Genomic DNA, 15,277 nt, shown 5'->3' with positions numbered 1-15,277 from the left:
CGACTACATTGCTCAAGCATAGCTGAGCTTAATAGGGCTCCAGAATATCCACTGGCGGGTCTATAAGGATCAGGACCTAAAGTATGTGTGAGGATACCTGAAGGAAAAGAGGAGAGGAGTTACTGGGACTTCAGCTCCTGCTGGGAATGACGGCACATGTGAAGAGGCGAGGAGGACCAAAAACAAAGGAAACAAGTCCCCTGAACAAAGTGGGGGAGAGACTGACCTTTCACAAGGCCAGAAGTGCCTGCCACCTGCCGAGAGGAAGACAGACAACAGGGGTGAAAATGGAAAGGCTTCTTTGGCGAGGAGAAAATGACACTTCTGTTCTTGTTGCTTCTGTGTGCCTGAGGAGAAACAAAGCAAGGCCTCAGACTCAATGGGTGCCTTTACAGAGAAGGACAATCTTGAGAGTAAAAAACGCTATTTATTCCATCCCTGGTGTTCTGATTTGCTTTGTGTTGCTGTGCTGAAGATCACAGCTAAAGCAACATAGAGAGGAAAGGGCTTGTGTCCTCTTATAGCTTACATGCTCCATCCCTGAGGAAAGCAAAAAATCTCAGGGCAAGAACTGAAGCAGGGACTAGAGAGCAACACTGCTTACTGGCCTGCTCTCTGTGGCTTGGTTCAGCCTGCTTTCTTATATAACCAAGGACCGCCTGCCCAGAAGTGTCGCTTCCCACAGTGGAGTGTGATCATTAGTCAAGAAAAAAAAAAAAAAAACCACCATAGACTTGCCACCAGGCAATCCGCGTGAAAGTGAAGGCACTTTCTCAGCCGAGGTTCCTTTTCCCAGACACCTCAAGCTGTGTCAGTTTGATAACAGAAAAACCTTCTGATCATGGCCTAGAACACTGGCTCTACAAGTCAACCCAGATTAGAATGTTCATCTCACAGAAAAACCAGCGTCCAAGAGAGAAGAGCTGAAGAGAAACACTTTCCTCAGTGGCCGGGATAGAGGAGCAGAAGTACTGATCCCGGCCCATTTCCATCACAGAGAGGAATAACCATTAAAAAGAAGACACTTGTCTCTCTGGGTCAGTTTAAGCTCTCAGTGGGACAACCACTGCAGACAGTACTCAAACTGAGTCACACTAGATTGGGAATTTTAAAGTAAGTATATGTGTGCCATCTAGGACAGATTTTTCAGCTTGCCGGTAACTAACGCATGTAACTAGAGATTTTTGCCTTAATAGGAATTCTGTAGATTCCTTCCAGCTGGGACCCAAGGTTCTGCTGAAAGCCTGTGAAACAGGATCACTGGCAGATGGGTAAGAAGCAGACAAGCAGACGGGCCAACGGGCAGTGCTCCTGGAGGCGCCAACAGCAGGCGCCAACAGCAGCCAAGCTTGCTAGAGTTAAGCCTCCCGTGCTTTGCACTGGGGTAAAGGAGGCATCTCAAGACCAGTGGGCAGCCGAGCAGGATTTAAAGCTGCCTGCACAAAGACGGAGGTGCTTGGGTTCCTATTAATATCTAGTTCTCTGTCCTTCAGGGAGACAAACACCCTGCCTAACCGAAGTGAAAACTGGGTGTACTTGGCGAGTTTATGGCATCCTTTGACTTCTGACTTCCAGGGAGATATAGACTGAGAGCACATCTGCATCCCACCTTGAAGGACTTTTGCTTTGCCTATTGTCCAGCGGCCAGAAACAAAATCGAAACGTCACTGTCTCAGAAGCAAATATATCGCTCTATTTTCACAGATGTTGTCTGCCTTGCTCTTGGCAGGTGGCAGGGCCTACGGAACTACAGCTTACCATGAAACCCTGGTACACCTGTGACCTATTCTGGTCTCTGTAACTTGGGATACGACGTAGTTATGAAAGACCCTTCCCTGGAGGTAAGGAAGGGAAGACTCTGCCACCAGCGGAAGGAGACAGAATTGTGGAGTGGCTGACTGAAACGTGCCCTTTTGCTATGTAGCCTGGACGTGAGACGTAGGTTTTTGGGGGGTCTTAACCTACTGCCTTCTTAGATCATGAACCTCAGAACAAGTGCAGCTTTTCAGCCCATCTCTGCTCATTGCCATTTGTGACAAGAGCATTACAAACTCCAGTACTCTGGTCACGGGTGTCACGTCAACAAAACCACAAAGAAACTAACACTGCATGGCCAACTGTGTGATCTCCAAAAACAATGGTTAAGTAAAAAAAAAAAGCAAGCAGAACACGGGCTTATTTGGGCTTTTCCCTACCCGGTATCACCATGGTCACTAAAACAAATTTCTACACTGTAGGGAACCAAAGGGTAAAGCCTAAAAATGGGGGGGGAAAAAAGAGAGAAAGGAAGAAATGCAGTTGGCTGGCATTGTCTCCACATCATGGCCCACAGTATCAAATATCAATGCCCTGAAAGCAAGAAACAAACCCATAAACACTAGAGGAGGACAGATTCCATACAAAATCCGACGAGCAGCGAAAATTTCAAACTCAACCATAAAAGCTAAGTATCTGGGGCTGGGGAGATGGCACAGAGGCTAAGGGAGCAAACCATTCTTGGAGAGGACCCAAGTTTGGTTCCCAGCCCCCCACAATGGGTAGCTGACAACTGCCTGTAACTCTAGTTCCAAAGGATCTGATGGCCACAGGCACCTGCACCCGCATGTCCAAACTACACACAGATACATGCCTGCACACTTAAAGTTTTCCAGGAAGATCTTTTTTAAAAGACTTATTTTTCTTTTATGTGTATAAGTGTTTTGTTTGCATTTTTGTCTGTGTACCACATGCATACCTGGTACCTGCAGAAGCCAGAAGAGGGAATCAGATCCCCTGGACCTGGAGTTACAAATGGCTACGAGCTGTGATATGTGGCCTGGGAGCACAGGTCCTCAGCCAGAGCAGCAAGTGCCCTTAACTGCTGAAACATCTCTCTAGCCCTAAAAATTAAATAATCCTTTTAACAAAGAAAATAAATGTTTAATGTCAACGGACTCTTTGAGTGTGGGGTCTGCCCAGAAGTGTGGTTGATACACCAGGTGTCACAATGTATTAGTTACTTTTCTCTTGCTGCAATAAGACACCGTGACCAACACCACTTATAGAAGAAAGAATTTAATTGGGTTTACAGTTTCAACAGTTTCAAGTCCATGATGGGGGAGCAAAGACATGGCAGCCTGAGCTCACATCTCAAACCACAAGCAGGAAGCAGAACTAGATAAAAATCAGTCTTTTGAAACTTCACCGGGGGCAAGCTTGCGAATTTAAAAGCCTCCTAACATCCCCAGTGTGCTCTCCGCCTCCTACTTGTGGATCAAGACACGAGCTCTCAGCTGTCTGCTGTCTGTCTTCACTTGCCACCAGAGACTTTAACCCTCTGGAAATGCAAACTCAATTCTTTTCTAAACTACCTTGGTCATGGTGTTTTTGTCACAGCAATGGAAAATAATAGAATAATTAATAGAATAATTACTAATAATAGGATCATTGAGTAATAGAATATTAGAATGATAATTAGAAATTTAATTAGTTGCATTCAAGTTCTTTGTAACTGATCATATATAATTAAGGGTACAATGCAATGTTTGATGTGTCTTTCCACTGTATATGGGCTAAATAAAGCAGAGGCATGGTCTCACAGGAACTTTATGTTGAAGGCACTTAATATATGCACTCTTTCAGGAATTTTGTGACATAAGATACACTGTGGCAGTTCCTCAAAAAAAAAAAAAAAAAGCTGGTTAATAAGCCCAGAGGGTAAAGACAATTGCTGCCAAGTCTGATGATCTGAGTGATCTTGAGCATCACCTGGTGGAAGACTAGAACCAACGTCCAGAACGTGCGCGCCAATCTCTACACGCAGCCCATGGCCAGGAGGCATGAGCGTGTATACTCACACAGACACAAAAAATTTTTTAATGTATTTACAAAGAACTGCCATATGCTTCAGCAATCTGTCATCCAAGAAGTTGAGAGAAAGCCTAGTGCCAGGAATGTGTTACTTCTTTTGGGTTCATTGGCCAGTGAAGTCCCAAGGCACCCCAAACTTTATAAGCTGTTGTCAATGTTCTTGGTTCCCCTCCAGGCTCGATGATAAGATCCTGATGTTGAAGACAACCATTTACTTGAACCATGGGACATGAAGAAATGGAGTTGATACTGCCCTGCAAGCTCCATTTGTATTGACTAACTTTCATAGCAAGATGCTAAGCATGCTACTGGGAGAAAAAAAAGTGTACCCTCCTGGAGAAGGCACACAAGAAACATTATGCAGACCAAGGTGGTTATATTTAGGAGTGTGTGTGTGTGTGTGTGTGTGTGTGTGTATACATGCTATTGCAGAGCAAGAAGAGTTCATGAGGAGGTAGAAGGGAGGAAAGAGAAGGGAGAAATAATGCAATCAAATTACAATCTCAAAAACCAAAATGATTTTTTTTTTGTTTTCTTTTGTTTTGTTTTTCAAGACTGGGTTTTTCTGTAGCTTTGGAGCCTGTCCTGGAACTAGCTCTTGTAGATCAGGCTGGCCTCGAACTCACAGAGATCCACCTGCCTCTGCCTTCACTGTGGTGGTGCACACCTTTAATCCCAGCACTTGGGAGGCAGAGGCAGACAGATCTCTGAGTTTGAAGCCAGCCTGATCTACAGAATGAGTTCCAGGACAGCCAAGGCTTCACAGGAAAAAAAAATAGAATTAAATTTAAAAAAAAAAAAAACCTGTCTTGAAACAAAAACAAAAAACAAAAAATTAAAGGCATGTGCCACTGCTCAAAATAATTTTTGAAGAAAGTAAGCCTCCCTCTAACCCCATGAGAACAGTTGTCACTCTTGACAGCACCCCTAGCCTTCTATACGTGGTGTGTGGATCCATGCCTTAGAAGCCAGAGACTTTGGGCTCCGGGTGCACACTTGCCAGCAGCCTGGCACTGTGCCTCCAGTGAAAGTCCCTGCTCTTAAGTGGCAGCTGTAGCAACAGTCAGCAGCAGTCAGTGCCAGCTAGCATTAGGGCCTTCAAGTACTTCCTATTGAGATGCTCCACACCTACCCTCCAGTGACCAGGAAATTAGGATTATAGCTCTCAAGCAGGCTTGGGTATCAGGACCCTCAACCCTGAGGGATGGTAGTGTCTCTAGTGACTACAGCCCCAAAGAGCCTCCATCCCTCACTCCTCACCGTCTTCCTCCTTCCAGCCTCTGCCTTCTGCCACTGTGCCCGAGGAGTGGCTGGTGGTTGCTCCCCTAACCCTTCAGCTCTCGCCGCTGTTGCACTGTTGTTTCCAACTAAGCTGGCTGTACCCGTGATAGGCAAGAAAAGACCATTTGGGAGATTCCTTTCTATTAGGCCTCATACTGCAACACCATGAGAGCGACATGAAGACTAGCTGAACCATCTATTTTATATAGACCAGAGAAGGCCATGGTGAGGGCATGTCATGTAAATGAAGAACTGTATTTACATCTACCATAGCATAGGCTCCAGTTTCATAGCGCTGGTCTCTTGCCGCTTCCCCTCCTCCTCCAATGAAAGAGCTTCCAGGTCATCTAACGGTCACCACAGCCTATCTTGCTGGCACCACGACCTACAGTGGTCATGACTGGCGCAAGACCTTCCAGAACAGGAGTCATGGCTTCAGTTGCCATAACCTGTTCAGTTGGCACGTGTCACCTGGCTTTCAAGTGTATACAACAGGCTGGCTGTCAAAGAGGGGCTGCCGTTTAAATCTTCCCGGGGAGGGGCTATCCATTGCTATCCAAACAGTCTATCCAAAGTGGGTAGGTATCTCTCCTACCCACTCTAGGGAGTTATCTTGGTTAGGGTTTCCATTGCTGCAATGAAACACCATGACCAAAAAGCAAGCTGGTGGGGGTGTGGGGGGGGGGACACTGAAAGAAGTCAGGACAGGAACTCAAAACAGGGCAGAACCTGGAGGCAGGAGCTGATGCAGAAGACGTGGAGGGGTGTTGCTTACTGACTTGCTTCCCCTGGTTTCTCAACCTATTTTCATACAGAACCGAGGACCACCAGCAGCCCAGGGATGGCACCACCCACAACCTTCCCCCACTGATCACTAATTTAAAATGCCTTACCGGAGGCATTTCCTCAATTGAGGCTCCTTCCTCTTTGATGACTCTAGCTTGTGTCAAGTTGACACAAAACTAGCCAGTACAGGAGTTTTGCTCATTCATAGAAAGTTCCACCAAAAACTAACATTTTCAACAGTATTTAACAATGTTCTGCCCTACCGTGGGTCGATCTGTCAGCTCCAGCTAGTGGTAACCTAATAGCCCCTGCAACCGGGCAAGGGGTTCTGCCTGGTACTTAAAAAGTAAGCAGCTAGGGCAGCAATACTTGTCATAGGAGGAGGTATTTACGGTAACCGGAACGGGCTGCGCAGCAGCATTTACGGTAAGGGGGCCGGACTGGCCAAGGCCGGGCAGCTGGATCAGCTCTGCCAGCTCGCGGCGCTCTCAGGTGAGAGCACCCGCCCAGGACGGGCCGGACGGTGCACAATGGCCCCTCGGGGCAGTGAGGGGCCGTGGCCCTCGGGCCGGACCCACCGCAGCCACGCCCCGCAGCCGGCACCCCGGGGTCCAAGGGCAGCGCAGCCTCACGCATCGTCGGGGGCTACAGTCTGACCCGGGGGACCTGCCCACGCCCCGCGCCCGGTGTCCCGATGGGCCTGTGCTATAGCTTGCGACCGCTGCTTTTCGGCAGCTCGGAGGATGCCCCCTGCGCCGCCTCGGACCTGCGCTCGGAGGACGGGCAGCCCAGCGCCGTCCCAGCCCCAGTCCTGGTCCCAGCCCCGGCTCCAGCGGGGACACTGCTCCGACGAGGCGCTGGCCGGAACCCCGCTAGCGCGCGGCCGGCAGTGGAGCTGCAGAGCCGGCGGCGGCAAGAGCAGCTGCGCGCCGAGGAGCGAGAAGCCGCTAAGGAGGCGAGGAAAGTGAGCCGCGGCATCGACCGCATGCTGCGAGAGCAAAAGCGCGACCTGCAGCAGACGCACCGGCTCCTCCTGCTGGGTAAGTCTGCACCTCGGGCGTCGGAGACCCTACCTCGGGGAATGTCAGGTGTGGACACTGCGTACAGAGTGACTTTCACCCTGACATTTAAACGACTTCGTCACTCCTGGGTGATTTCGCTCTCTTCCATTGCCTTGTGACCCCGGGCCAGTGGCTCGCCGATTACTAATTAATGAGCCTCTCTGGGAAATTTCCGCCCTTGGTCCATTGATTTCCGCAGCGTGAACTCCACAGGGATGTCTCATCCTAGTCCTCCATTTCCTGCCACAGTCTAGGCAGCTTAGTTTGTTTGAAGAACACCAATCAAAGGAGACTTAGAAAGCCTTTTAGCTGGACCACAAAGCTTTTATCGTGAGCACAGCCTTAGAGCAGAGCTGGGATAGGTGTATGGTGCTGGCTGTTGAGAAACAGCATCGTTGTCCGTATCACGGTGTCATAGAAGCGGTGCGGGTGCTGTGGTGCTGTTTGCCCTTTTCAGAACCAGCAGCACAAGAGAGTGGCAGGTCCTGTCTGTTCCCTCACTGTGCCCCGCCCCCAGCCTCAATATTCCCTCACCAACTGTAATAAAGTGGACATAAACCTGCCAGCATTTGGAGGTTCCCTGGAAATGTTCAAAGTTGAGTTGTGCTCTTATTAACTGACAACCGGAAAACACTTTCTGTGCTGCCAGCTGTGCGCTGAAAGGGGAAATAAGTCATGAATTCCTGCATGTCTCTGTACACATACGGAGACCAGAGCAGGACATTGGGAGTCCTGCTCGAACACACCCCTCCTTGATCCTCTGAGACAAGGTCTCTCATTTAACCTGGACCTAGATTTGTAGCCACCAGCCTTGGGGTTGCAGGGTTTCGTTGATGCTGGGATCCAAACTCAGGTCCTCATGCATGGGTGTCAAGTGCCATCTCTCCATCCCCTAACTCATAACGTTTGGTTTTGTTTTGCAATTTTATTGCATTTATTTATTTGTGCATGTGCTGGCACATGCATGTGGAGGTCAGAGGACAACTTATGTGCATCTCTTCTCTCCTACCAATGTGTGGGTCCCGGGGATGGAACTCGGGTTATTAGGCTTGCCAAGTACTGGCCCTGAACTGTGAATTGTTACTGCTCCTTGTTGCCTTTTGGATTTATGGGGGGGGGGGGAGGGCGTAAGATGTCAGAATTTGATCCAACTTGGTGAGCTATCAGGAGGGAGGGCTGGTGTCTGTGCTTGGAGAACAAATATTGAGCTTAAATAGACTCACCCGTTTCACTCATTTTCAAATGAACAATTTAAAACAAAACTAGCTGCTGTATTGTGGTGAAATGTCTTAATTCTAAAACGGAATTTTCTCTCGAAACCGAGGACAAAAAAAATAAACATTTTTTTATGTGACACATTTTCGAACCCCTATGGATAATGGAAATCATGTAATCTGCATAGTAAGCTTTGCCCATGTATATGCATACATATGATAAAGTTTAATATGTAAATTGGGCACAGTAAGAGACTCACAACAACTAAGAGAATAATGAACAATAACCTGTAATACATGTCATATGAATGTGTTTTTTCTCCAAATCTTATTGTGCTATACCAGCCTCTTCTTCTTATTCTTTTTTTTTGGTTTTGGTTTGGTTTTGGTTTTGGTTTTGGACACAGGGTTTCTCTGTAGCTTTGGTGCCTGTCCTGGAACTGGCCAGGCTGACCTCAAAATCACAGAGATCTGCCTGCCTCTGTCTCCCGAGTGCTGGGATTAAAGGTGTGCACCACCACCGCCGGCTATGGGCACTTTTTAAGATGCTGCGAGATGACACAGAGTTTCAGCGATGAAATAAAGGCGAATGACCCTGGAGTTGCGGTGTATCTGGAATATGGGGCATCCTATGTGTTGTCTGTCTTCACACAGACGTGTGAATGTTTATATTGCACTTCCTTCAGGGGACCAGTGCTTGGAAAAGTCCCTGACAGGTTAGCACCTGAAGCAACTGTCCCAGCATCTCAACCCCAAGCAGCAGTTGTTATAGAGGGAAACAGACAATTTTTCCCAGGTGGTCTTTACATTCTTGGAATCGGTGTGATAGGCATGCCTCCCTTGTTACCACCCTCTCCACTTGTCTTTCATTTTGAATATCTGCGACCGGACACTTCTTAACCCCCTTGGTCTGCCTAACGTCTGCTGGTGTCAACTCTGCACTCTTGAAAGCAGACTGGTCATGAATAAAGTATATATGCAGATTCCTTCCTACATTGCAGAGTACAGAAAGTACCCTACCCATTCCCACACCCCCTATAGGTAACATACTATTATAAGAGTTGCTTGAAAACCCCGCAACGGGTCAAAACTAGATAAGTGGCCCACAAGAAAATAGCATAGACAGTGTAGATACTCTGTACAAAGAGCCTAGGCAGGAGGGAGTGGTCAACACACCATTTCATTGTGTTAATTAGAAAGTCCATTGCAAACTTACAAATAGTTTATTTCTGAAATGTTTCGTTTAATAGTCCTTTTTTAAAACGATTTATTTATTCACGTATTTTATGTCTATGAATGCTCTGTTTTCATGAGTACCGGAAGAAGGAATTTGATCCCATTACAGATGGTTTGTGAGCCACCATGTGGGTGCTGGGAATTGAACTCAGGACCTCTGGAAGAGCAGTCAAGCACTCTTAACCACTGGGCCATCTCTCTAGCCCCCATTTAATACTTTTTAACAACTGTTAACTGTGGGTAACAAAACTACAGATAGAGTGAACTACCATATACCAAAACAGAATACAACACTTGCCTCAAACGAAGAAACCAAGAAGCTTCGGAGTTCTGCTCTCCCGCTCCCTGGCACCAACTTCTAGAATATGACAACGCAAATGTTTCTAGGGGACTGGGGACACAAAATTATATTTTTAGGATTTCATGCCTATTTTGAATCATAGTTGGGGGCATGGGCATTAAATACATTTTTGAAAGGCAAAACAAGTATCTGCTTCCTGTAACGCATTTTGGGAGACCGTCCTCATTAAAGGCATAGTCTCACGCCCTAATGCAGCTCGCTTATTACCTCATGTTTGAAAGAGCGAGAACTCAAAGTACCCATACATTCAATTTATTTAATGGATCAAATTTTAAAAGCTCAAAAGAGGGAGAATTATGGTCTCAAGAAATGGATTAATAAGGTCATGAGTTATGGTTAACAAGGGTTTTTTTTTCTTTTTAAATGTATTTTGTCTGTATGGTGCTTTGTCTGCATGTCTGTCCGTGCACCATGTGCATCCAGTACCCTTGACAGCAAGAAGATGGATGGCATCAGATACTTTGGGACTGGAATTTCAGACAGCCGTGAGCTCCCAGGTGGAGATGCCAGGAATCAAACTCAGCTCTGCTAGAGGAACACCAAATGCCTTAACCACTGAGACATCACTCTAGCCACTCACATAAGGTTTTTCAGTGTGATTGACAAGTCAACCATAACTCCTAAAAATAATAGAAGTGGGGCTTAGCATGTGCAGGCTTTGGGTTTAGTCCCAGAAGTACCACCATCAGAAATACATATAGCAGAAAATGCTTGATTTGTGATAAAGAGGACGAGTGAGAGAGTCTCTGAAGAAGGCTCCGGTGGGCTCTATAACAAAAAAATTTTAGTCCATATTTGATGGTTATTCTCTGTAAAGACTACCTCATGGCTTAATGTGGTTTTTAAAGCCCAGAAGGTTGTGAGTCCCAGAAAGAAGGCTTTTAAAATGTTTATACTATTGAACTTTGACTTGGTTTTAATTTTATTGTAACTGTGCCCTGGTTCTTCCTCCTCAGAGTAAGAAAGTCTTTGTTCTGATTTAACAGGCACCCACAGTTGGGAGGCTTTGAGCGCTTTTTTTTTTTTTAATGAGTTTTTATTTATTTATTTATTTATTTATTTATTTGGTTTTTCAAGACAGGGTTTCCCTGTAGCTTTGGAGCCTGTCCTGGAACTAGCTCTTGTAGACCAGGCTGGCCTCGAACTCACAGAGATCCGCCTGCCTCTGCCTCCCGAGTGCTGGGATTAAAGGCATGCACCACCACCGCCCGGCGGCTTTGAGCTTTTAAAGAGATGGAATTTTAGAGAAACTTTGCAATTTAAGAGAGACTTTGGATATTTTAAAGAGGTTGAACTTTTAAAATGTTGAGATGTTTAAAAACTGTAGGACTTATAAAAGTTGGAATGTTTTGTATCGCCATTGTTTTGTATTAACAGAGCCTGTTAGGGACAATAAAAAGTGTTAGGGCTTAATAAGTGATATGTTTATATGTCGAGCTGGTTTGCCAATTGTGCTGACTAGTTTTATGTCAACTTGACATAAGCTGGGATCATCTAGGAGGAAGGGATCGTAACCAAGAAAGTGCCTCTCTAGGATTGGCCTGTGTGCGAATCTGTAGGGCATTTTCTTGTCTTGATGGTTGATGTGGGAGGGCCCATTACATCATGGTCCTGGGCATGTGGTCCTAAGCTGTATAAGAAAGCAGACTGAGCAAGCCATGAGGATCAAGCCAAAGCCTCTGCGTCAGCTCTTGCCTCCAACTGCCTGCTCTCACGTCCCTGAACTACAAGCTATAATAAACCCTTTCCTCCTCTAGTTGCTTTTGGTCATGGTTTTTTTATCACAGCAAGAGAAGCCCTAACTAATGCAAAATATATCTGGTCTGTTTTTATTTTGGGGGGGTTGGTGCGATGCTTAACCTTTGACAGAAACTAAACTTGGATGAACAGCATCACACACCCTAGAATGTCCCATGTGGTCCCGTGTTCATGCAGCCACCATGTGACAGCATGCAGTCAAGTCAGGCTCTCTGTACCACTATACAACCCCAGAAGGTTGCTGGCTGTGAATATACTCCAACCAAGAGGTAGGAGTTGAACATAGAAGATGTAGAGATAGAGAGGAGGAACAGGCACTATTGTGAGTGATCACAGGACGGGCAGCTATGTGGTTCCCTGCCTCTCTGGGAAAAGAAAGATTCTGGGGGACAAGAACATTCATCAACTGAGCAAGTTCAACGATAATGAGGACTGAAAAGAAGCCAATTGGGCTTGTGGCTTCCCAAGTTGGTAAACTTCTAGAAGATTGAAAGGGATGGAAACGTTTGCCCCAACGTAGACCAGAAAACTCAGTACGGCTCCTCCCATGCTCCGCACTGGTGGCCTCCAGGTAACCTATCCCTGTTTGGACAATGGTTTTACAGCCATTAGTAAATCACAGTGATGAAGCTGAGTGACCACTAAGGTGGGACTCAGCCTCAAACCCTCTACCACAGCTAAATGCCCTGCTGGCACACCATCTGACAGGTACACATTTAGAGCAAAACGGTTTAGGAGCGAGCAGGATGGGATGAACACTGGCTGGCTATCTTTGAAAAGTCCCCAAACATTCATGTCTTCCGAGATCAGACCTAAGTACTGAGGCCTGACAGGAGACGATGGCATTGAAGACGGTCATCAGGAGATGCCCCACTGTGGGAGCTCGTGGTGTGGCTTCATGGCAGAGCATTGGTCTAGCATCCAGGTGGCCTTCATGTCAGGGGAAGGTGAAAACAGAACCAAAGTACTGTAACAGAATTAAATGAGAATAGTTGTGGTTTAAAAAAAAAAAAGGATTGGGACTGGGGAGGTGGCCTATCCAGCAGGCTTGTCCATCCATACTTGAAGGGAGGAATAAAGATTGAGGAAAGACATAAATGAGAAATAGAAGAGTCAGGAGGGCATCCAGTGGGTACCATGATCAGCCCCAAGTTTATTACTCAAAGTTCTTATCTACCCCAAGCAAAAGAAAGGGGGGGGGGGGCACAACACTTCCATGACACAAAGAACAAGCAAGCATAAATACCTCCTTTCATCTCAAAACACCTGGTAACCATGCCCTAAGTCAAAACATCCTGTTGACTGGTCTTTGGAGTAAGGCATCCAGTAGCCACAACTTTGGTAAAATATCTCATTGTTTAGGCAAAACATCCAGTAGCCACACCTTAGGTCAAAACATCCTGTTGTATAACCTTGGAGGAACAAGAATAGGCCTGAACTCTCTGACTTTTAGTCAAGATGGAACAGATCCTCTTCTGTGGATCTCCACAGAGAGGTGGCTCAGTGGTCAACACTTGCTATCGCAGAGACCCAGTTCCAGTTCCCAACACCCACATGGTGATTCTCAATCATGCATAACTCCAGTTCCAGAGATCTGACACCCGCTTCTGACCTCTATGGCCACTAGACATTAATATGGTGTACATATATAGATGCAAACGAAACACTCATGCACTTCAAATTAATATAATAAATGATCTTTTAAAATATTTTAAAAAGAAAAACCCACAAGGACTGTTATTTCCTTCACAGCACACTTAGCACTGACATTATCAGGAGGGGAAAGGGATGGTCTCCAACTAAAGTCAGTTCTTTCTCTGGAATACATGGAAATGAGATCCTATCCACTGAAGTACCGAATTGCCGTGCACCGTGCCCCCGTGTCTGCGCTCTGTGCACTGGCACCCAGTTACCGAGCTTCAGGCAAGGGGCTGGAGGTTAAAATACACAAAGACTCACAGACAGACAGCGACACGGGTCATCCTTGAATTCCCCAAAAATGTCCCCTTTATTATGTCCAAGGGCAGATTATATAGAGATAGCCACGCCCCAGCCAAACCCACCAGAAACCACTCTCCTGCCATCAGGAACTCCTGAAGGTATCGTGCTCAGAGCAGCTGTAGGCACTCAGATCAGGGGATTACAAGAAATTCAGGATCTGGGTTCTCACTGCTCCCAACACCAAATCCATGTGTCTATGGACCAGTTAAACCATCCCATGCTTCAGGTTCCCGTAAGTAGCGCTTGGAGGAGCCAGGGCATCATCTTCAAGGTAGTGAAACTGATCCAGCCAGTGCAGCCAGGGAGGACGCGTTGCTCCTTTGCCCAAAACCACCGAATGGCCAGGAAAACAACACTCCGGCTGCAGACTCAGTGAGAATATATGTCTGGCTGCTTCATCCATAATACCAGATGCACCTCTCTGGGGAACGGTGATGAGGCAGGTTGTGTGTGCATGTGGAGGGCAAAGGGACAGATGGGAAATCTGTGGACCTTCTGTTCAGCTTTGCTGTGAATCGGAACAGCTCTAAAAGGTTAAATCTGCCAATAAATAAACAATCCGCCCTAGGTAATGTCCTTAGATTCGGATCCAGAGCAAAGGAGCTGGTGAGAAGGAAGAGGAACAGAGTGACCAGGGAGCAGGGGGGTAGAAGACATTCTGAAAAGCCCATCTCAGGGCAGCAAGCACAAGTCGGTCCTCTTAAAGAGAGGTAGGTTCATTTAAACCAAGCCAAGAGAGACAGTGTCCTGCTGTTGGAAGCTGTGGCTTATGAATATGAAAAGCAGCATTTAAAGAACATTTCCTGGACTGGAGAGGTGGTCCGGTGGTTAAGATCACTGACTGCCCTGGCATGAGGACTCAGGTTCAAGTCCCAGCACCCACCTAGCAGGTAACAGCCATGTGTAACCCCAGTTCCAGGGAATCCTGTGCCCTCTCCTAGCCCATGAGCACAGCACACACACATACACAGACGTTCTTAATATCCTTAGATCCACAAATAAGTATAGGTATCTCAGACACACACACACACACAGAGACATTCTTAATATCCTTAGATCCACAAATAAGTATAGGTATCTCTCTCTCTCTCTCTCTCTCTCTCTCTCTCTGTCTCTCTCTCTCTCTCTCTCTCTCACACACACACACACATACACAGATATTCTTAATATCCTTAGATCCACAAATAAGTATAGGTATCTCACACATACACACACACATACACAGACATTCTTAATATCCTTAGATCCACAAATAAGTATAGGTATCTCACACATACACACACACATACACAGACATTCTTAATATCCTTAGATCCACAAATAAGTATAGGTGTCTCACACATACACACACACACACACACACACACACATACACAGACATTCTTAATATCCTTAGATCCACAAATAAGTATAGGTATCTCACACACACACACACACATACACGTGTACATGCACACACATACACACATTAAATGTCTTTGCAACAGACAAAGAAAACCACAACTGGTCAAACTGCAGAGAAGTGGCTACGTGGTTCTGTGGTGGTTTGAAGGAGAATGTCCCCCATAGGCTCATATATTTGAATACTTAGTTTAGTCCCCACTTGGTGAAACTGTTTAGAAAGGATTAGGAAGTGTGGCTTTGATAGAGGAGGTGTGTCATTAGGGGCATACTTCAAGGTTTCAAAAGCCCACGTCATTCCCAGTTCCTCTCTCTCTCTCTCTCTCTCT

At 46.3% G+C, this 15,277-nt stretch overlaps 1 protein-coding gene across 1 annotated transcript in view; it reads left to right on the top strand.

Moving 5' to 3' along the window:
* Positions 1 to 6,357: 6,357 nt before the first annotated feature.
* Gnal (G protein subunit alpha L) overlaps positions 6,358 to 15,277 on the top strand; it is a 104,287-nt gene continuing 95,367 nt past the window's right edge. The window contains exon 1 of the mRNA XM_041639194.1: positions 6,358 to 6,956. Coding sequence (XP_041495128.1) covers positions 6,611 to 6,956 — 346 coding nt within the window. The 5' untranslated portion in view covers positions 6,358 to 6,610. The remainder of the gene's footprint in view (positions 6,957 to 15,277) is intronic.

Source organism: Microtus oregoni, unplaced genomic scaffold (assembly GCF_018167655.1).
Source record: "Microtus oregoni isolate MIOR12 unplaced genomic scaffold, Mior012 000057F_ref0000458, whole genome shotgun sequence".
Lineage (NCBI taxonomy): Eukaryota > Metazoa > Chordata > Mammalia > Rodentia > Cricetidae > Microtus > Microtus oregoni.
This window is presented reverse-complemented; position numbering and strand designations above follow the sequence as displayed.